Source organism: Dendropsophus ebraccatus, chromosome 4, assembly GCF_027789765.1.
Source record: "Dendropsophus ebraccatus isolate aDenEbr1 chromosome 4, aDenEbr1.pat, whole genome shotgun sequence".
Classification (NCBI taxonomy): Eukaryota; Metazoa; Chordata; class Amphibia; order Anura; family Hylidae; genus Dendropsophus; species Dendropsophus ebraccatus.
The window spans coordinates 4,372,584-4,395,657 of NC_091457.1; the positions used below are offsets into that span (position 1 = coordinate 4,372,584).

A 23,074-nucleotide genomic window follows, 5' to 3' on the forward strand; every position below is an offset into this window, starting at 1 on the left:
AGCCTCAGCTGTTCCCTCTAAGCCGGCATCTGGAGCAGGACCACTGACTACTCCTGCCACCAGGGAACTTCCCAGGTCCCTGCTCCTTCTGCGCTTCTCCTCTCGCCTGAGCTTAGAGGGGGTCTTGTTTTTCACCTTCTTCACTGGCACTAGTGCCCTTTCTCCTCTGCTGGTCCCCTCCCCAGGTGAGGCAACAACAAGGCTCTCCCCATCTTGGGCGGCCGCAGCATTGGAGAATGAGCGTGGACACCTGCTAAATGGGTGACCAAGGTCACCACACAGGTGACAGCGAATCCGGCCACAGGCGGCAGCCAGATGACCCTCCGCACCGCACAATGCACAAATCAGCTTAGTGCAGTTTGCACTAAAGTGGGTGGGATCCCCACACCTGTGACACAGCTTCGGCTGTCCCTGGTAAAAGACTTGGATCCTATCGCGTCCGAGGAAGGCAGCAGATGGAATGTGTGCGACAGTGTTGCCTGAACGACGGAGGCGAACGGAAAACGTCCAGGCTCCGGACCAAATACCATGCTCATCCAGATTTTTCTTGGGGATGTCCGTCACCTCCCCATACCTGCCTAGCCAGGTCATGATGTCATAGCAAGAAAGCGACTCGTTGCGCGTCAAAACGGTCACTTTCTTGACAGAACTCTGACGGGATACCGCCTTTACAGCGAAATCCCGCCACACAGGCTCATCCTTCACCAACTCGTGATTGGACCAGAAGAGCTCAAGTCCCTCTGGCTTCACAAAGCTGATGTCGAATTCAGAGGTACCGTAGGGGTGGATCAGGGCAAAGATGTCATTCGCCCTGAATCTCATCTGGAAGAGAAGCTCCACCACCTTTGCCCTGGATGGGCACGCATCACTGCCTCTCCATACCAGACGGGCCACGTTCCTACGGCCAACCTCCTGCCCGGGTGTCGGAAGGGACCAGACCACTTCCCCATTATGCTCTCGGAATGCCCCAAGCCCATGTCTTTCTACGTAGAAGGACAGGTCGACCTCCCGGCCCTCTACTTGGAGCGTTCTGTCTCCTCTCCTCAACGCCTCCAGGAGGCGTCGTTGCAAGTTACCTTCTCCTGGATTAAGAGATGAGGATCCCCTAGTTCCCCCAGCAGTGACGTTGGCATAGCTCCTTACTGGAGCGGCCACCACTGGGGGGGCAGCCGGACCATCCCCACTACCCCCAGCAACCACAGAAGAAACATTAACACCAGGATTAATCATTTCCTGCCTAGCTGGGCTGGACTGGCCTACCTGTAGTCTGGCTGGCTTTATTACATTACTACAGGATATATTAGTAGTAGCTCTGGCATTAGCAGTGGCATCCTTGGCATCCCCGGGCACATTTGACTGGGCAACCGTCTTCCCCTTAACATGGGGAGATGCAGCATTGCCACCTGTCCGGCCCTCAGCCTCAGCCAGCACCTCTGCCTCAATCTCCTGCACCGCCTGAAGCATGGCTTCATTAATGTTATGGCTGTCAGAAATCTGTCCATGTCCATTGGTGTGTACCTGCGGCACCAGACAGGCACCTGACATTACAGTCTCTTTACTGCTTGCTCTGTCCCCGGCAGTACGATTATCGCTGGCGCTTGTGGCTTCTCCTGAGGCCTGCACACTCCTCCCTTTGCCTGCAGAGGAGCATCCTGCAGCTCCAGGTCCACTCAAAGGATCGCCCACAAGCTTGGTTTTGATGCCCGACCGCCCGGGCAATGTGCCAGCCGCTGGCACTGGGACACTCCTCCCTTTACCTGCAGAAGAGCGCCCTGCACACGTCACCTCAGCCACCAAACTGTCCGGCCCCCCGGCCGCTCCTACACCGTTACCGACCTCACTACCCTGACCAGCGAGGCCGGCGCTCTCCGCCATCTTGGTTGTACTCTTACTGGCTTTCTGGCCCCGCTCCACAGTAGCAGAAGCGGGGACAGTCAGATTACCAGTATCTGCACCCTGAGACGACTTTCCAGCCGCCCCAGACTGCACAAAGGGAACATACACCAGGTTCACCTGCTCTGCTGGCTTCTTCCTCTTTTTTCTGCCTTTCCTCTTCTTTTTAATTAAACTCTCCATCCCCAGGTCATCTCCAAAGCTGAAGTTCTCCATGTGCACTGGGGATTCAATTTGTTTTATCTGTGCAAGCAGAGCTCCTCCAGAGTCGTTGTCGTCATCATCATCATCATCATCACCACCATCATCATCCTCTGTAGAGCCTTCTCCTGAAGATGTTGGTAAGGCCACTTGTCCTGCAGGTAGACTCAGCTGGGACTCATCCACCACTTGTGCACTGGGGGATTTTGTAGCCAAGTCCTCCAGACTCGCTGTCACAGTGGTCTCTCCAGCTTCTATGTCTTCTCCTTCCTCTTCCTCACTACTGCTCTCACCATCTGCGGAACAATCACCCCCATCATCCTCCTCCTCCTCCTTCTTTGGGGATTTCATACTCGCAAATCTGTCCGCATTGAGGAGCTTCTCTCTGAAAATATCGCTGCCCTCCAGGATAACCATCCTCTGCAGCTCCAGCTCTCTCACCTCCTGCTGCAGAGACTTCACCTTGGCTGTAAACCCAGGCTTCTGCTTCTTTGGGGCTGAGCTGGCTCTGTGCTTAGCAAAGCTCAGGTCTTCTCTTAACCCCTTCAGTATCTTTCCCAGCTGCTCATACTCAGTAAGCTTTGCAGCTATCCTGGTGCCATAGGTGGCTGCAGACTCCCTGGGCCCCCTGAGACCCCACTGCTCCACCACCTGACTCTCCTGGGAGCCCCTCCGTGCAGCTGCACCTGCACCCCGTCTTCCGCTCACCTTACTTGCAGGCTTTGTATCAACATCAGAAACCTTGCGGCTTCCATCCGTCGCTGGAAGGGCTGGGTCCACATTGCTGCGAACCCTACTCGATCTTCTTACCCCTCCAGCCGGAGCGCTGGCCGGTAGCTTACTCTCTACACCCCCCGCCGGCCTTGACCGGGAGGTGGAGGTCAGGGGATCCATGCTGAAAACTCTCCCAGGAAGCTGCCACCTTCCTGGGGAAGCAGGTGGTAAATCAGCCTCTCTCCTCCTGGAAGTCTGGATGTGTGGAACTCAGCAGCAAACACAGACACACCCAGTAACCACACCCTCCAGAGCTGCACTCAGTATTCTGCTGGTGCGGTCACTGTGTACATACATTACATTACTGATCCTGTATTATACTCCAGAGCTGCACTCACCATTCTGCTAGTGGGATCTATGTGTACTTACATTACATTACTAATCTTGTACTGATCCTGAGTTACATCCTGTATTATACTCCAGAGCTGCACTCACTATTCTGCTGGTGGGGTCACTGTGTACATACATTACATTACTGATCCTGTATTATACTCCAGAGCCGCACTCACTATTCTGCTGGTGGGGTCACTGTGTACATACATTACATTACTGATCCTATATTATACTCCAGAGCTGCACTCCCTATTCTGCTGGTGGGGTCAGTGTGTACATACATTACTGATCCTGAGTTACATCCTGTATTATACCCCAGAGCTGCACTCACTATTCTGCTGGTGGGGTCACTGTGTACATACATTACATTACTGATCCTGTATTATACTCCAGAGCCGCACTCACTATTCTGCTGGTGGGGTCACTGTGTACATACATTACATTACTGATCCTATATTATACTCCAGAGCTGCACTCCCTATTCTGCTGGTGGGGTCAGTGTGTACATACATTACTGATCCTGAGTTACATCCTGTATTATACCCCAGAGCTGCACTCACTATTCTGCTGGTGGGGTCACTGTGTACATACATTACATTACTGATCCTGTATTATACTCCAGAGCCGCACTCACTATTCTGCTGGTGGGGTCACTGTGTACATATATTACATTACTGATCCTATATTATACTCCAGAGCTGCGCTCACCTCTAGTTTCGCAGTGGTGGAATGAGGAGGCTCCGCTGTGTTTGGTTGTTAATCCTCCACCGCAGAAGAGACAAGATGTTCGTCCTGATTCCGGCTGATACGTCCCCAGAGGACATGGAGCGCAGGGCCGGAAGCCATCGGAGGAGAATTCACCCGGAGAACACAAACCTGAAAGACAGAAAAAGAGAACATTGACCACGGATGGAGAGGACTGTACTGCCGGCTGTCCCACATATAGAGGGAACTGTACTGCCGACTGTCACACAGATAGAGGGAACTGTACTGCCGGCTGTCACACAGATAGAGGGAACTGTACTGCCGGCTGTCACACAGATAGAGGGAACTGTACTGCCGGCTGTCACACACATGGAGGGGACTGTACTGCCGGCTGTCACACAGATAGAGGGAACTGTACTCCCGGCTGTCACACAGATAGAGGGAACTGTACTGCCGGCTGTCCCACATATAGAGGGAACTGTACTGCCGGCTGTCCCACATATAGAGGGAACTGTACTGCCGGCTGTCACACAGATAGAGGGAACTGTACTGCCGGCTGTCACACAGATGGAGAGGACTGTACTGCCGGCTGTCCCACATATAGAGGGAACTGTACTGCCGGCTGTCCCACATATAGAGGGAACTGTACTGCCGGCTGTCACACAGATAGAGGGAACTGTACTGCCGGCTGTCACACAGATGGAGAGGACTGTACTGCCGGCTGTCCCACATATAGAGGGAACTGTACTGCCGGCTGTCACACAGCTAGAGGGAACTGTACTGCCGGCTGTCCCACATATAGAGGGAACTGTACTGCCGGCTGTCACACACATGGAGGGGACTGTACCGCCGGCTGTCACACAGATAGAGGGAACTGTACTGCCAGCTGTCACACAGATAGAGGGAACTGTACTCCCGGCTGTCCCACATATAGAGGGAACTGTACTGCCGGCTGTCACACAGATAGAGGGAACTGTACTGCCAGCTGTCCCACATATAGAGGGAACTGTACTGCCGGCTGTCACACAGATAGAGGGAACTGTACTGCCGGCTGTCACACAGATGGAAAGGACTGTACTGCTGGATGTCACAAAGATGGAAAGGACTGTACTACTGGCTGTCACACAGATGGAGAGGACTGTACTTCCGGCTGTCACTCAGATGGTAAGGACTGTACTACTGGCTGTCACACAGATGGAGAGGACTGTACTGCCGGCTGTCACACAGATAGAAATGACTGTACTGCCGGCTGTCACACAGATGGAGGGGACAGTACTGCCGGCTGTCACACAGATAGAGGGAACTGTACTGCCGGCTGTCCCACATATAGAGGGAACTGTACTGCCGGCTGTCACACAGATAGAGGGAACTGTACTGCCGGCTGTCACACAGATGGAAAGGACTGTACTGCTGGATGTCACAAAGATGGAAAGGACTGTACTACTGGCTGTCACACAGATGGAGAGGACTGTACTTCCGGCTGTCACTCAGATGGTAAGGACTGTACTACTGGCTGTCACTCAGATGGAGAGGACTGTACTGCCGGCTGTCACACAGATAGAAATGACTGTACTGCCAACTGTCACAAGATGGAGGGGGACTGTACTGCCGGCTGTCACACAGATGGAGGGAACTGTACCGCCGGCTGTCACACAGATGGAGGGAACTGTACCGCCAGCTGTCACAAGATGGAGGGGGACTGTACTGCCGGCTGTCACACAGATGGAGGGAACAGTACGGCCGGCTGTCACACAGATGGAGGGGACTGTACCGCCGGCTGTCACACAGATGGAGGGAACTGTACTGCCGGCTGTCACACAGATGGAGGGAACTGTACCGCCGGCTGTCACACAGATGGAGGGAACTGTACCGCCGGCTGTCACACAGATGGAGGGGACAGTACTGCCGGCTGTCACACAGATGGAGGGGACTGTACTGCCCAGGGGCGGATAAACTTCACCATAGGCCCCGGGCTGTTCACCAAGCCTGGGCCCCCCCACCCCACTGTAACTATGGCAGCACTAGCCTGGGCCCCCCCACCCCACTGTAACTATGGCGGCACTAGCCTGGCGTTCATAGTACAGTATAGATAATGTCATGATGTCCTGATTTGTGCAAAATTGCCATAAAAAACTGTGATTTTTTGCAAATCATGGCGGAAGTGTAGTCAGGAGACAGTACACCACTGACAGTATAAGTCTTTGTGGGTGGTCATGGGCCCCCCAGGAACTCAGGGCTCCGGGCTGCCGCCCAAAACGCCCCTATTATAATCCACTACTGGTACTGCCGGCTGTCACACAGTTGGAGGGGACTGTACTGCCGGCTGTCACACACATGGAGGGAACTGTACTGTCGGCTGTCACACAGATGGAGGGAACTGTACCGCCGGCTGTCACAAGATGGAGGGGGACTGTACTGCCGGCTGTCACACAGATGGAAATGACTGTACTCCTTCCTGTCACACAGATGGAGGGGACAGTACTGCCAGCTGTCAAACAGATGGAAAGGACTGTACTACCGGCTGTCACACAGATGGAGTGGACTGTACTGCCGACTACCACACAGATGGAGTGGACTGTACTGCCGGCTACCACACAGATGGAGAGGACTGTACTGCCGGCTGTCACACAGATGGAGGGGACTGTACTGCCGGCTGTCACACAAATGGAGGGGACTGTACTGCCGGCTGTCACACAGATCGAGGGGACAGTACTGCCGGCTGTCACACACATGGAGGGGACTGTACTGCCGGCTGTCACACAGATGGAGGGGACTGTACTGCCGGCTGTCACACAGATGGAGAGGACTGTACTGCCAACTGTCACACAGATGGAGAGGACTGTACTGCCGGCTGTCACACAGATGGAGAGGACTGTACTGCCGGCTGTCACACAGATAGAAAGGACTGTACTGCCAACTGTCACACAGATGGAGAGGACTGTACTGCCAACTGTCACACAGATGGAGAGGACTGTACTGCCGGCTGTCACACAGATGGAGAGGACTGTACTGCCGGCTGTCACGCAGATGGAAAGGACTGTACTACCGGCTGTCACACAGATGGAGAGGACTGTACTGCCGGCTGTCACAAGATGGAGGGGGACTGTACTGCCGGCTGTCACACAGATGGAGGGAACTGTACCGCCGGCTGTCACACAGATGGAGGGAACTGTACCGCCAGCTGTCACAAGATGGAGGGGACTGTATTGCCGGCTGTCACACAGATGGAGGGGACTATATTGCTGCACAGTCTCTATAACGCTTGGTATAAACAGTCGGCTCCAGCAGTGATCAGTTATAATATGCAGCAGATTACAGTACATGTACTGCCGCAGTTCGTCTGCTGACCACTAGATGTTGCTCCAGCCTTCTCTCCATTCTTTCAGATCACTGATCGGCGCAGAGGGCGATTATTTTCTCACAGATTGACAGTGTATGATATCAGATTACTTCCCGGACATTATAGCCTTGGTAGGTGGAGCTACAGCCACATTTTGGGGGGAAACTATTCCCCGTCGTCCTCCATATTCCATATTTTCTACACATTCAGTGTTTGTACTGTAGCCACCTCCAGAGCTGTCAGCTAGTTGGAGGTGACCGGGGGATAAGACATGATGTAACAGCAAAATAATGAGTGCAGCTCTGGAGGATGAGACAGGATGTAACAGCAAAATAATGAGTGCAGCTCTGGAGGATGAGACATGGTGTAACAGCAGAATAGTGAGTGCAGCTCTGGGGGATGAGACATGATGTAACAGCAGAATAATGAGTGCAGCTCTGGAGGATGAGACATGATGTAACAGCAAAATAATGAGTGCAGCTCTGGAGGATGAGACATGGTGTAACAGCAGAATAGTGAGTGCAGCTCTGGGGGATGAGACATGATGTAACAGCAAAATAATGAGTGCAGCTCTGGAGGATGAGAAATGATGTAACAGCAGAATAGTGAGTGCAGCTCTGGGGGATGAGACATGATGTAACAGCAGAATAGTGAGTGCAGCTCTGGAGGATGAAACATGATGTAACAGCAGAATAGTGAGTGCAGCTCTGGAGGATGAGAAATGATGTAACAGCAGAATAGTGAGTGTAGCTCTAGGGGATGAAACATGATGTAACAGCAGAATAGTGAGTGCAGCTCTGGAGGATGAGAAATGATGTAACAGCAGAATAGTGTGTGCAGCTCTGGAGGATGAGGCATGATGTAACAGTAGAATAGTGAGTGCAGCTCTGGAGGATGAGAAATGATGTAACAGCAGAATAGTGAGTGTAGCTCTAGGGGATGAAACATGATGTAACAGCAGAATAGTGAGTGCAGCTCTGGAGGATGAGAGATGATGTAACAGCAGAATAGTGTGTGCAGCTCTGGAGGATGAGGCATGATGTAACAGTAGAATAGTGAGTGCAGCTCTGGAGGATGAGACATGATGTAACAGCAGAATAGTGAGTGCAGCTCTGGAGGATGAGAAATGATGTAACAGCAGAATAGTGAGTGTAGCTCTAGGGGATGAAACATGATGTAACAGCAGAATAGTGAGTGCAGCTCTGGAGGATGAGAAATGATGTAACAGCAGAATAGTGAGTGTAGCTCTAGGGGATGAAACATGATGTAACAGCAGAATAGTGAGTGCAGCTCTGGAGGATGAGAAATGATGTAACAGCAGAATAGTGAGTGCAGCTCTGGAGTATGAGAGATGATGTAACAGCAGAATAGTGAGTGTAGCTCTAGGGGATGAAACATGATGTAACAGCAGAATAGTGAGTGCAGCTCTGGAGGATGAGAGATGATGTAACAGCAGAATAGTGTGTGCAGCTCTGGAGGATGAGGCATGATGTAACAGTAGAATAGTGAGTGCAGCTCTGGAGGATGAGACATGATGTAACAGCAGAATAGTGAGTGCAGCTCTGGAGGATGAGACATGATGTAACAGCAGAATATTGAGTGCAGCTCTGGAGGATGAGATGATGTAACAGCAGAATAGTGAGTGCAGCTCTGGAGGATGAGACATGATGTAACAGCAGAACAGTGAGTGCAGCTCTGGAGGATGAGACATGATGTAACAGCAGAATAGTGAGTGCAGCTCTGGAGGATGAGATGATGTAACAGCAGAATAGTGAGTGCAGCTCTGGAGGGGAGTACAAGACTTCTGCCCCAGTGGTGAGCCCTGCCTCTATTACCTCCGCACTCTGATACGTCTCGAGCTCCGCTGAGCTTTTGGTGGTCTCGTTGGTCGGGGCAGATGTCACACGTTATCTGCCCGTCCTCGCTCTGATACGTTCCGTGTGGACATAAGACGCACTGCTCCTTGTCCTCGTCGTAGTACGTTCCGGCACGGCAGCTAGCTGATAGAAAGAGGAGAAAACCGCGCTGATTAGTGGGCGGAGCCGGGTGAGCGCTGATCGGGCGTCATTAAAACAAGTAACGCAACGTGTAGTAAAGTGAGATCCAGGTCGTAATGAGAGAGAGAGAGATGTCATTAAAGGGTAACTCCACACAATGTAACTCAGTACTTCTAGAGATCCCTGTATATAGCAGCTCAAGTAAACTACTAGAGGTAGGGGGGAGGGGGTGACAGATTCCAGCAGAACCATGAGTGCAGCTCTGGAGTCTGGTAGAGATGGGCAGTTCTGCTCATCCTAATGTATGAATGTAATGAGAGAACAGCAGTGAAGACTGACACAGGTAGAGAGATGTATCACCGTGTTACATAGGACTGCAGGTGACTACTACATTATCTGTACTCAGAGATATCACTGTGTTATCTGTGCTGTTACATAGGACTGCAGGTGACTACTACATTATCTGTACTCAGAGATATCACTGTGTTATCTGTGCTGTTACATAGGACTGCAGGTGACACCTACTACATTATCTGTACTCAGAGATATCACTGTGTTATCTGTGCTGTTACATAGGACTGCAGGTGACTACTACATTATCTGTACTCAGAGATATCACTGTGTTATCTGTGCTGTTACATAGGACTGCAGGTGACACCTACTACATTATCTGTACTCAGAGATATCACTGTGTTATCTGTGCTGTTACATAGGACTTCAGGTGACTACTACATTATCTGTACTCAGAGATATCACTGTTATCTGTGCTGTTACATAGGACTGCAGGTCACATCTACATTATCTGTACTCAGAGAGATATCACTGTGTTATCTGTGGTGTTACATAGGACTGCAGGTCAGATCTGCTGCATTATCTGTACTCAGAGATATCACTGTGTTATCTGTGGTGTTACATAGGACTGCAGGTCACATCTACTACATTATCTGTACTCAGAGATATCACTGTGTTATCTGTGGTGTTACATAGGACTGCAGGTCACATCTACTACATTATCTGTACTCAGAGATATCACTGTGTTATCTGTGGTGTTACATAGGACTGCAGGTGACATCTACTACATTATCTGTACTCAGAGATATCACTGTGTTATCTGTGGTGTTACATAGGACTGCAGGGGACATCTACTACATTATCTGTACTCAGAGATATTACTGTTATCTGTGCTGTTACATAGGACTGCAGGTGGCTATTACATTATCTGTGGTGTTACATAGGACTGCAGGTGACTACTACATTATCTGTACTCAGAGATATCACTGTGTTATATGTGCTGTTACATAGGACTGCAGGGGACATCTACTACATTATCTGTACTCATAGATATCACTGTTATCTGTGCTGTTACATAGGACTGCAGGGGACATCTACTACATTATCTGTACTCAGAGATATCACTGTGTTATCTGTGGTGTTACATAGGACTGCAGGTCACATGTCTGGATGTAGCTGTCCCTCCTGTGACCCCCAGATCTGGGTTCTGTATAAATGTGAGGGCTGGACGCGGCTCCCTGACCCCGTGGTGCGGCGGTGCACATGGGGGGGGGGGGGATATTCATCAGGGGTCCCGATGCCGCGGCGGCCGCCTCCACCCCGGGACCCTATTGACTCGGGGGATTAAAGAATGAGGATTTGTGCTGGTTTGGTCGGGGACAATGGCTGCCCTCTGTAGCGGGGGCTTTTGTCACTCTCCCTGTTCGGGGGTCTCCACACAACTGGGGCTTTAATCCTCTGGAACTTTTGTGATGTAAAGTGGGGCCCCGCAGGGGGCGCTCCGGATTAGTGGCCACAAAGGCCCCCGCCTCCATTCACACTCCGTCCCCCGCACTCGCAGCTCTCACACTGCTGGATGTGAACTCAGTGGTGAGGTCACGGCGGACGTTCCCTGCCCCAAAGTGTCGCCGCAAATCTCCCATCACTGCCGCAATCTACTGGATCTGCTGGAGAGGGAAGGGTTAATCCTCCAATCCTGCTGCAAGAATGATAAGTTATACAAATATTGGGGGGTGGGGCGAAACATACAGGCGAAACATGGCGGGAGAGATGGAATATTATGGAAGAGTAAAAACATACAGGCGAAACATGGCGGGAGAGATGGAACATGACGGGAGAGGCAAAACATACAGGCAAACATGGCGAGAGAGATAGAATATTATGGAAGAGTAAAAACATATAGGCGAAACATGGCGGGGGAGGCAAAACATACAGGCGAAACATGGCGGGAGAGATGGAACATGGCAGGAGAGTAAAAACATAGGCAAAACATGACGGGAGAGGCGAAATATACAGGCGAAACATGGCGGGAGAGATGGAACATGGCGGGAGAGGAGAAACATACAGGTCAAACATGGCAGGAGAGGCGAAACATGGTGGGAGAGATAAAATATGGCGGGAGAGGCAAAACTGAGGCAATATGGCAGGAGAGGCGAAACATGACGGTGGAGGGGCAACTTGATGGGGGAGGCGCAACATGGCAGGACAGATTCAACATGGCAGGACAGATGGTGGGCAAAAATGGCAGGAGAAGCGTAACCTGACGGGGGAGGGGCAACATGGTCAGTGGGCGGAGGGATCAATGATATTTAAATAAGAAGAAATATATGTATTACAGGGTGTCACATTGAGGCAGTGTGTATCTCACCTACAGGATTTATGTGCACAGTGCAGTATATGGCGGTTGTATATCACAGCTGCTAGATATATGAGCAAAATGCAGTACATGGCGGTGGTATATCTGAATATATACGCAGAGTACATAATGGCTGTATATTACAGTTTTAGGCCGGGTTCACACGCTGTAAGAAACCGGCCGTGTCGCAGAACACAGTCAGTACTGCAGTACCAGCAGAATGATCTTCACTTCTGTTGAATTGGGATGCGGGCGTATCCGTGTGTATATATATATATATTACATCCGTGCGTATATATATTACATCCGTGTGTATATATATATTACATCCGTGTGTATATATATTACATCCGTGTGTATATATATATTACATCCGTGCGTATATATGTAACGTGTGTCCATTATGTGAACTGACATGTCTGTGTGGCTGCTGTGTGCTGTGTATATATATATATATACACTCCGGCCAGGATTCCATCGACTGCAGTGCAACATTAATTTTCTATTAATCACAGCTGTTGTTGCAAATCAGCAACAACGTCCGTGATTAATAAAAAAAATTACGTTGTGTGAACATAGCCTTAGGATATATGTGCAGAGCACAGTATATGGTGGTTGTACATCACAGCTCCAGAACGAGCACAGTATATGGCAGCTGTATACCACAGCTCCAGCATATATGTGCACTGTGCGGTATATGGTGGTTGTATACCACAGCTGCAGGATATATGTGCAGAGTGCAGTATATGGTGGTTGTATATCACAGCTGCGGGATATATGTGCAGAGTGCAATATATGGTGGTTGTATATCACAGCTGCAGGATATATGTGCAGAGTGCAGTATTTGGTGGTTGTATATCACAGCTGCAGGATATATGTGCAGAGTGTAGTATATGGTGGTTGTATATCACAGCTGCAGGATATATGTGCAGAGTGCAATATATGGTGGTTGTATATCACAGCTGCGGTATATATGTGCAGAGTGCAGTATATGGTGGTTGTATATCACAGCTGCAGGATATATGTGCAGAGTGCAATATATGGTGGTTGTATATCACAGCTGCAGGATATATGTGCAGACTGTAGTATATGGTGGTTGTATATCACAGCTGCAGGATATATGTGCAGAGTGCAATATATGGTGGTTGTATATCACAGCTGCAGGATATATGTGCAGAGTGCAGTATATGGTGGTTGTGTATCACAGCTGCAGGATATATGTGCAGAGTGCAGTATGTGGTGGTTGTATATCACAGCTGTGGTATATATGTGCAGAGTGCAGTATGTGGTGGTTGTATATCACAGCTGTGGTATATATGTGCAGACTGTAGCATGTGGTGGTTGTAGATCACAGCTGCAGGATATATGTGCAGAGTGCAGTATGTGGTGGTTGTATATAACAGCTGCGGGACATATGTGCAGACTGTAGTATATGGTGGTTGTATACCACAGCTGCAGGTTATATGTGAAGACTATAGTATATGTTGGTTGTATATCACAGCTGCAGGATATATGTGCAGAGTGCAATATATGGTGGTTGTATATCACAGCTGCAGGATATATGTGCAGACTGTAGTATGTGGTGGTTGTATATGACAGCTGCAGGATATATGTGCAGACTGTAGTATATGGTGGCTGTATACCACAGCTGCAGGATATATGTGCAGAGTGCAGTATGTGGTGGTTGTATATCACAGCTGCAGGATATATGTGCACTGTGCGGTATATGGTGGCTGTATACCACAGCTGCAGGATATATGTGCAGAGTGCAGTATGTGGTGGTTGTATATAACAGCTGTGGGACATATGTGCAGACTGTAGTATATGGTGGTTGTATACCACAGCTGCAGGATATATGTGCAGACTGTAGTATGTGGTGGTTGTATATTACAGCTGCAGGATATATGTGCAGACTGTAGTATATGGTGACTGTATATCACAGCTGCAGGATATATGTGCAGAGTGCAGTATGTGGTGGCTGTATATCACAGCTGCGGTATATATGTGCAGAGTGCAGTATGTGGTGGTTGTATATCACAGCTGCAGGATATATGTGCAGACTGTAGTATATGGTGGCTGTATATCACAGCTGCAGGATATATGTGCAGACTGTAGTATATGGTGGCTGTATATCACAGCTGCAGGATATATGTGCAGAGTGCAGTATGTGGTGGCTGTATATCACAGCTGCGGTATATATGTGCAGACTGTAGTATGTGGTGGTTGTATACCACAGCTGCAGGATATATGTGCAGAGTGCAGTATGTGGTGGCTGTATACCACAGCTGCAGGATATATGTGCAGACTGTAGTATATGGTGGTTGTATATCACAGCTGCAGGACATATGTGCAGAGTGAAGTATGTGGTGGTTGTATATCACAGCTGCAGGATATATGTGCAGAGTGAAGTATGTGGTGGTTGTATATCACAGCTGCGGTATATATGTGCAGAGTGCAATATATAGCGGCTGAATACGACAGCTGCAGGATATATCCACAGAGTGCAGTATATAGTGGTTTGAATGGAGCGGGACGCAGACTATGGGTGTGTTCTGGTACTGCACACGGACTGTGTTACAGAATGAAGCCGCTTACCGCATCTGTTGTCCACGCGGATCTGCCCGCTCCCGCACGTCTCCTGGTTCTCCGATGACCGGGGCGTCTTCCTAGACACCTCAAAGTCCCTCCCGGACAGCCGGACATGGAAGTGGTCCTTACTCATGGCCTTTCGCAGGGTCCGGATAGTCTTGCGCAGCCTTTTTTCGGCTTTCCCCCGTACACAGCTGAGGCTGCAGGTCTCTGGGATAGAGGGAGGAAGAACAGCAGAGCGTTGCATAAGTATTGGCGCCTGCAGAGTTCACCAGTGCTACGGCGCCGACAACCATCACCCATCGTGTTTCCGGAATACAAAAACAGGAGATACTTGTGATCAGGACAGAGAAGCGGGCGGTAAGTGTTAGGCAGCGGCAGCGTGTTAGTGAACCAACCTGTCACCTCCTTGTGGTTTACGTCCAGCTCTAAGTGAGCGCTGAGCAGCGTCTCCTTGGCGGGGCTCTTACGTCCGCTGGGCCGTCTCCGGCATGTTATGTTTACGTAGCTCAGGCTCTCGTAGACGTGCGACTGTCTCTCTACGCAGAGATGAAAGAGAAGCGGCAGAGGCGGTGATCACATGGTAAGGGTATAATAACCCGCAGCCCAGACGCTCTGATCCGCACATAATACTTGTTTACCTTCTCAGACTCCACTTATTGCCGCCTCCGTGTCTGATCTGCGCGGCATAATGATCACTACCGTAAGACCGTGTTATTACAGTGGTATCCTGTGTTATTACCTACAGCACCGCCATATACCTCCCAGGGTGTCTAACAGGCCCAGGAACATGATACTCTTATATCACTGCAGGAGCGTTATATCAGTCACATCTTATTACAGTACAGCAGTGATATAAGAGGAGAGGCTGATATCTTATTACAGTACAGCAGTGATATAAGAGGAGAGGCTGATATCTTATTACAGTACAGCAGTGATATAAGAGGAGAGGCTGATATCTTATTACAGTACAGCAGTGATATAAGAGGAGAGGCTGATATCTTATTACAGTACAGCAGTGATATAAGAGGAGAGGCTGATATCTTATTACAGTACAGCAGTGATATAAGAGGAGAGGCTGATATCATCTTATTACAGTACAGCAGTGATATAGGAGGAGAGGCTGATATCTTATTACAGTACAGCAGTGATATAAGAGGAGAGGCTGATATCTTATTACAGTACAGCAGTGATATAAGAGGAGAGTCTGATATCTTATTACAGTACAGCAGTGATATAAGAGGAGGGGCTTATATCTTATTACAGTACAGCAGTGATATAAGAGGAGAGGCTGATATCATCTTATTACAGTACAGCAGTGATATAAGAGGAGAGGCTGATATCTTATTACAGTACAGCAGTGATATAAGAGGAGAGGCTGATATCTTATTACAGTACAGCAGTGATATAAGAGGAGAGGCTGATATCTTATTACAGTACAGCAGTGATATAATAGGAGAGGCTGATATCTTATTACAGTACAGCAATGATAAAAGAGGAGAGGCTGATATCATCTTATTACAGTACAGCAGTGATATAAGAAGAGAGGCTGATATCACCTTATTACAGTACAGCAGTGATATAAGAGGAGAGGCTGATATCTTATTACAGTACAGCAGTGATATAAGAGGAGAGTCTGATATCTTATTACAGTACAGCAGTGATATAAGAGGAGGGGCTTATATCTTATTACAGTACAGCAGTGATATAAGAGGAGAGGCTGATATCATCTTATTACAGTACAGCAGTGATATAAGAGGAGAGGCTGATATCTTATTACAGTACAGCAGTGATATAAGAGGAGAGGCTGATATCTTATTACAGTACAGCAGTGATATAAGAGGAGAGGCTGATATCTTATTACAGTACAGCAGTGATATAATAGGAGAGGCTGATATCTTATTACAGTACAGCAGTGATATAAGAGGAGAGTCTGATATCTTATTACAGTACAGCAGTGATATAAGAGGAGAGGCTGATATCATCTTATTACAGTACAGCAGTGATATAAGAGGAGAGGCTGATATCTTATTACAGTACAGCAGTGATATAAGAGGAGAGGCTGATATCATCTTATTACAGTACAGCAGTGATATAAGAGGAGAGGCTGATATCTTATTACAGTACAGCAGTGATATAAGAGGAGAGGCTGATATCTTATTACAGTACAGCAGTGATATAATAGGAGAGGCTGATATCTTATTACAGTACAGCAGTGATATAAGGGGAGAGGCTGATATCTTATTACAGTACAGCAGTGATATAAGAGGAGAGGCTGATATCTTATTACAGTACAGCAGTGATATAAGAGGAGAGGCTGATATCATATTACAGTACAGCAGTGATATAAGAGGAGAGGCTGATATCATATTACAGTACAGCAGTGATATAAGAGGAGAGGCTTATATCTTATTACAGTACAGCAGTGATATAAGAGGAGAGGCTGATATCTTATTACAGTACAGCAGTGATATAAGAGGAGAGGCTGATATCTTATTACAGTACAGCAGTGATATAAGAGGAGAGGCTGATATCTTATTACAGTACAGCAGTGATATAAGAGGGGAGGCTGATATCTTATTACAGTACAGCAGTGATATAAGAGGAGAGGCTGATATCATCTTATTACAGTACAGCAGTGATATAAGAGGAGAGGCTGATATCTTATTACAGTACAGCAGTGATATAAGAGGAGAGGCTGATATCTTATTACAGTACAGCAGTGATATAAGAGGAGAGGCTGATATCATATTACAGTACAGCAGTGATATAAGAGGAGAGGCTGATATCTTATTACAGTACGGCTGTGATATAAGAGGAGAAGCTTATATCTTATTACAGTACAGCAGTGATATAAGAGGAGAGGCTTATATTCCCTTATTACAGTACAGCAGTGATATTAGAGGAGAGGCTGATATCTTATTACAGTACAGCAGTGATATAAGAGGAGAGGCTGATACCTTATTACAGTACAGCAGTGATATAAGAGGAGAGGCTGATATCTTATTACAGTACAGCAGTGATATAAGAGGAAAGGCTGATATCTTATTACAGTACAGCAATGATAAAAGAGGAGAGGCTGATATCATCTTATTACAGTACAGCAGTGATATAAGAAGAGAGGCTGATATCACCTTATTACAGTACAGCAGTGATATAAGAGGAGAGGCTGATATCTTATTACAGTACAGCAGTGATATAAGAGGAGAGGCTGATATCATATTACAGTACAGCAGTGATATAAGAGGAGAGGCTGATACCTTATTACAGTACAGCAGTGATATAAGAGGAGAGGCTGATATCATCTTATTACAGTACAGCAGTGATATAAGAGGAGAGGCTGATATCTTATTACAGTACAGCAGTGATATAAGAGGAGAGGCTGATATCTTATTACAGTACAGCAGTGATATAAGAGGAGAGGCTGATATCACCTTATTACAGTACAGCAGTGATATAAGAGGAGAGGCTGATATCGTATTACAGTACAGCAGTGATATAAGAGGAGAGGCTGATATCACCTAATTTTGTACAGCAGTGATATAAGAGGAGAGGCTGATATCTTATTACAGTACAGCAGTGATATAAGAGGAGAGGCTGATATCTTATTACAGTACAGCAGTGATATAAGAGGAGAGGCTGATATCTTATTACAGTACAGCAGTGATATAAGAGGAGAGGCTGATATCTTATTACAGTACAGCAGTGATATAAGAGGAGAGGCTGATATCTTATTACAGTACAGCAGTGATATAAGAGGAGAGGCTGATTATTACAGTACAGCAGTGATATAAGAGGAGAGGCTGATTATTACAGTACAGCAGTGATATAAGAGGAGAGGCTGATATCTTATTACAGTACAGCAGTGATATAAGAGGAGAGGCTGATATCACCTTATTAAAGTACAGCAGTGATATAAGAGGAGAGGCTGATATCACCTTATTACAGTACAGCAGTGATATAAGAGGAGAGGCTGATATCATCTTATTACAGTGCAGCAGTGATATAAGAGGAGAGGCTGATATCTTATTACAGTACAGCAGTGATATAAGAGGAGAGGCTGATATCATCTTATTACAGTACAGCAGTGATATAAGAGGAGAGGCTGATATCTTATTACAGTACAGCAGTGATATAAGAGGAGAGGCTGATATCTTATTACAGTACAGCAGTGATATAAGAGGAGAGGCTGATATCTTATTACAGTACAGCAGTGATATAAGAGGGGAGGCTGATATCTTATTACAGTACAGCAGTGATATAAGAGGAGAGGCTGATATCATCTTATTACAGTACAGCAGTGATATAAGAGGAGAGGCTGATATCTTATTACAGTACAGCAGTGATATAAGAGGAGAGGCTGATATCTTATTACAGTACAGCAGTGATATAAGAGGAGAGGCTGATATCTTATTACAGTACAGCAGTGATATAAGAGGAGAGGCTGATATCTTATTACAGTACAGCAGTGATATAAGAGGAAAGGCTGATATCTTATTACAGTACAGCAGTGATATAAGAGGAGAGGCTGATATCTTATTACAGTACAGCAGTGATATAAGAGGAAAGGCTGATATCTTATTACAGTACAGCAGTGATATAAGAGGAGAAGCTGATATCGTCACATCATCTACCTGACAGCCTGTGGGGTATGAGGCTCTGGTAGAGCTCCGTCCTCTTCACCCTGCACACCCCGTCACCGAGCCGGAAGGAGACGCTCGCCCTCACCGTGTCTGCAGGGACAGAGATGCAGTCATGTATGATTCCCATTACTCACAGCATCTCTAATAATCATTGTGATAACGGTTCAGGGGGGAAGGGATTATAATAAGAAACAAGGACAAGATGTGGTGAAAAATCTACAGAAATGTAACCTGCCGGGTATATATCTGTCTATCCTAAGAATATAATGGACCAGGTCCTAAGCCTCTATATATATATATATCCTAAGATTATTGGGATATAATAGGGGACTACATGGACCAGCTCCTCCTCCTCTCCTGCCTGATATATATATCTATATTATCCTAAGATTATCATCGTAATATAACATTTTTGTGAGGCAATGAGAGATTAAGACAACAACCAGAGGCCTACAGCAGCCATATTGGATTTTCCTGTACTCCAGGCTGATAGGTAGCAACACACTGCAACATAGAGACGTCTCCTGCTGCAGTGATTTTCAACCAGTGTGCCGCTGCTCAAAAAAGGTTGAAAATCACTGTCCTACTGTAACCTCCAGGACATGGAGATGTCTCCTACTGTAACCTCCAGGACATGGAGACATCTCTACTGTAACCTCCAGGACATGGAGACATCTCTACTGTAACCTCCAGGACATGGAAACATCTCTACTGTAACCTCCAGGACATGGAGATGTCTCCTACTGTAACCTCCAGGACATGGAGACATCTCTACTGTAACCTCCAGGACATGGAGACATCTCTACTGTAACCTCCAGGACATGGAAACATCTCTACTGTAACCTCCAGGACATGGAGATGTCTCCTACTGTAACCTCCAGGACATGGAGACATCTCTACTGTAACCTCCAGGACATGGAGACATCTCTACTGTAACCTCCAGGACATGGAGACATCTCTACTGTAACCTCCAGGACATGGAAACATCTCTACTGTAACCTCCAGGACATGGAGACATCTCTACTGTAACCTCCAGGACATGGAGACATCTCTACTGTAACCTCCAGGACATGGAAACATCTCTACTGTAACCTCCAGGACATGGAAACATCTCTACTGTAACCTCCAGGACATGGAGACATATCCTACTGTAACCTCCAGGACATGTAGAAATCTCCTTCTGCAGAGCTGAGGAGGGCGGTGCTAGCGTGATGACGTAGCACGTGATCACGCCGGTGGTGTGCGGTGCCTGGCCATGCTGTGCGAGCGGGGAATGAGGCTGTGACAGAGAAGATTGCCGGGAATAAGCGCAGAGTTATTGAGGAGACAGTGCGGACTGCCAGAGGTGTTCCCGTCCTTACTTGCTGGCCAGCGAGTGTCTGCGAGGCGAGGAGGTCGTAGAGGTGGATGTCGGAGGACGCGGCTGGGTACCGGGAGAGGTGGTGTCCACGAGGAGGAAGCGGAGCTGTGTAATGTGGCGAGGAGCTCTCGGAGCTCTGAAGAGGTAGCTTGGATCAGTCGGAGCCGGAGTGGCGTGCCGAAGACGCATGCGAGGGGGGCTTGGTGACGTAGAGGACCTTCAGCGGCGTGTGCATTCTGGGACTTCCAGGACTCTACAAATTGGAGAACTTGCACAGCATCAGACGGGTGAGATTGTTCTGAGGTGGAGGCTATTGTACTCCCGATACCTGAAAGTAGTATTGGTGACATTTCTCGGCCAGTGGTAGGGAATAGAGCTCTGAGGCTGTAAAAGACATAAACCGGGACTGAGTGGATTACCAGCTTGTATGACATTTGGATAATTTATGTCTTTGCTTATTCTGTGCTGGTGGTATTCCTGAGTAGAGAGGACTGTTTTCTTTTGAAGACACGATATGAGAACCAAAAGTAATAACAGTACAAGCCAAACAAAGGTGGTAACCCCTCCTCCAGCAGTGAAAAAAAAATCTGATAAAACTGAAAGAATGGACAAATTTCTGAGTCCTTCACTGCAGGGGAAGGGTGCAGCTGTAAGGCTAAGTACGGGGAATTCATCTAGAAGCAGTGCTGAGCAATCTATCTTAGATGTATCTGTTAATCAGGAAACCCAAGCAGCAAAGGGTGTGGAACCTACACTAACAGACATACTACAAGCCATTAATAAATCAAATGACACATTGTTTGGGCTAACAGGGCAAGTAGGAGAAATCAAGCTCGAAATTTCAATTATTCGTAGTGATTTAAATACCATGAGAGATAGAGTAACTGAGGTAGAGCAAAGGATTGAATCCTTGGAAAATAAAGTGTCACAGTTGATAAATGAGTCTACGGAAATGAAGAAAATAAATACAGATTTGGTCACAAAAATGACAGAGTTAGAGGATAGAAATAGACGCGCCAATGTGAGAATTGTGGGTATTCCCGAGGGAATAGAGGGCTCAGATTGCACCAGATATATACAGGAATGGCTCCTTGCAGGCATGCAGGAGGATGATATACCAAAGCATTTTTGTGTTGAGAGGGCGCATAGAATTACCTTTAAACGTAAAGTTCCTGGAGATAGCCCAAGACCAATAATTGCTAAAATTCATTGTGCAAAAGACAAAGATTTAATTCTACGTAAGATGAGGGAAAATCCCCCAAGAGAAATAAACTGATCAAAAATTTTCTTGTACTCAGACTACTCAAACGTTACTCAGAAAAAAAGAGAGAAATTTGTAGATGTAAAAAGAAGACTTAGACAGCACAATCTTAAGTTCGCAGTGTTGTTCCCGGCAAAACTTAAGGTGATACATCAGCAAAAAACATTCTTCTTTGAGAGTCCTGAAGAGGTGGTGTCCTGGCTTGAAACAAATGGTCTATAAGTATTTTGTTTATATTTATTTTCCCTGTCTCAACAGTAGTTGGTTGGGTGCCGCATGCCGTAAGCACATAGTTTAGTGATATTCAAAGATGTTTTGGATATCAGGTGGGGTAGGGGTGGGTGGGCTCAGCAGGCCGGGGTATTTTTTTTTTTTTTTTTTTTTTTTTTTTTTCCTTTCTTTTTCTCTGTGAATGGTGAAACTGGTATTTTGGAATGCTAGGGGGATTAACGATAGACTGAAAAGATACGCTGTGTTAAGGGAGCTGCTGAGACACCTTCCGGCAATAATATGTATTACAGAGACACACTTGGTCCAAGAGAAGATCTGTGTATTGGAACGTCGCTGGGTGTCTCACCAGTACCACGCAGTATATTCGGCCTATGCAAGAGGGGTGAGTGTGTTGATCCATCACTTAGTTAACTTTAAACCTATACAGTCAGAGGTGGACCCGGAGGGTAGATATGTCTTCCTGGCTTGTAGCATAGACTGTGTCCCTATGGTACTGGCATTCGTATATATTCCTCCACCGTTTTCAATGAATGTGTGTCTTAAGTTTTACAATTTTTCGTTGAAATATGATGGATGGCCGGTATATATGATGGGGGACTTTAACTCAGTCCCGGATGAAGAGAGGGACCGCATGAGGGTTGATGGGAGAGTAATAGCACGGATACGGGGTTCGCCCTTGCAAAAAATAATGGATGAATTTAGTTGGATTGATGCTTGGCGACACTTGCACCCAGAGGATAGGGGGTATACCTGTTATAATGCGTCACATGGGGTGTTTTCTAGATTGGATTTGATTCTGGTAAATGATAGAGCTCTGAGGTTGGTTAAAAATATTAAGTATGAACCCCGAAGTCTATCAGATCATGTTCCTGTGAAGGTAGAGATTAATACGAGTGAAGAGAGGGGTGGGCGTGTCCAATCATTCAGATGTAACCCTCATTGGTTAAACTTGATTGATACTAACAGGGTTGTAGAAGATATGGACAAATTTTTTGAGGTTAATAAGGGTTCGGCAGACCCGCAAGTCGTTTGGGATACCTCTAAAGCTTATCTAAGGGGACTTTTGATAGGGCAAGTTTGTGGTGCTAGGAAGAAGCTTA

At 47.2% G+C, this 23,074-nt stretch overlaps 1 protein-coding gene across 6 annotated transcripts in view; it reads right to left on the reverse strand.

The window, feature by feature from the left end:
* The window catches only part of SCUBE2 (signal peptide, CUB domain and EGF like domain containing 2), an 83,398-nt gene that overhangs the window by 13,943 nt on the left and 46,381 nt on the right, over positions 1 to 23,074 (reverse strand). For 4 of the 6 annotated variants that reach the window (XM_069965020.1, XM_069965022.1, XM_069965019.1 and 1 more), the window contains exons 14-18: positions 19,114 to 19,212; positions 14,878 to 15,018; positions 14,486 to 14,689; positions 9,082 to 9,246; positions 3,910 to 4,077 (exon numbers count right to left, since the gene is read on the reverse strand). In XM_069965020.1, the coding sequence (XP_069821121.1) occupies positions 3,910 to 4,077; positions 9,082 to 9,246; positions 14,486 to 14,689; positions 14,878 to 15,018; positions 19,114 to 19,212 (777 nt within the window). The remainder of the gene's footprint in view (positions 1 to 3,909; positions 4,078 to 9,081; positions 9,247 to 14,485; positions 14,690 to 14,877; positions 15,019 to 19,113; positions 19,213 to 23,074) is intronic. The other 2 variants (XM_069965021.1, XM_069965023.1) reach the window with 2 other exon arrangements.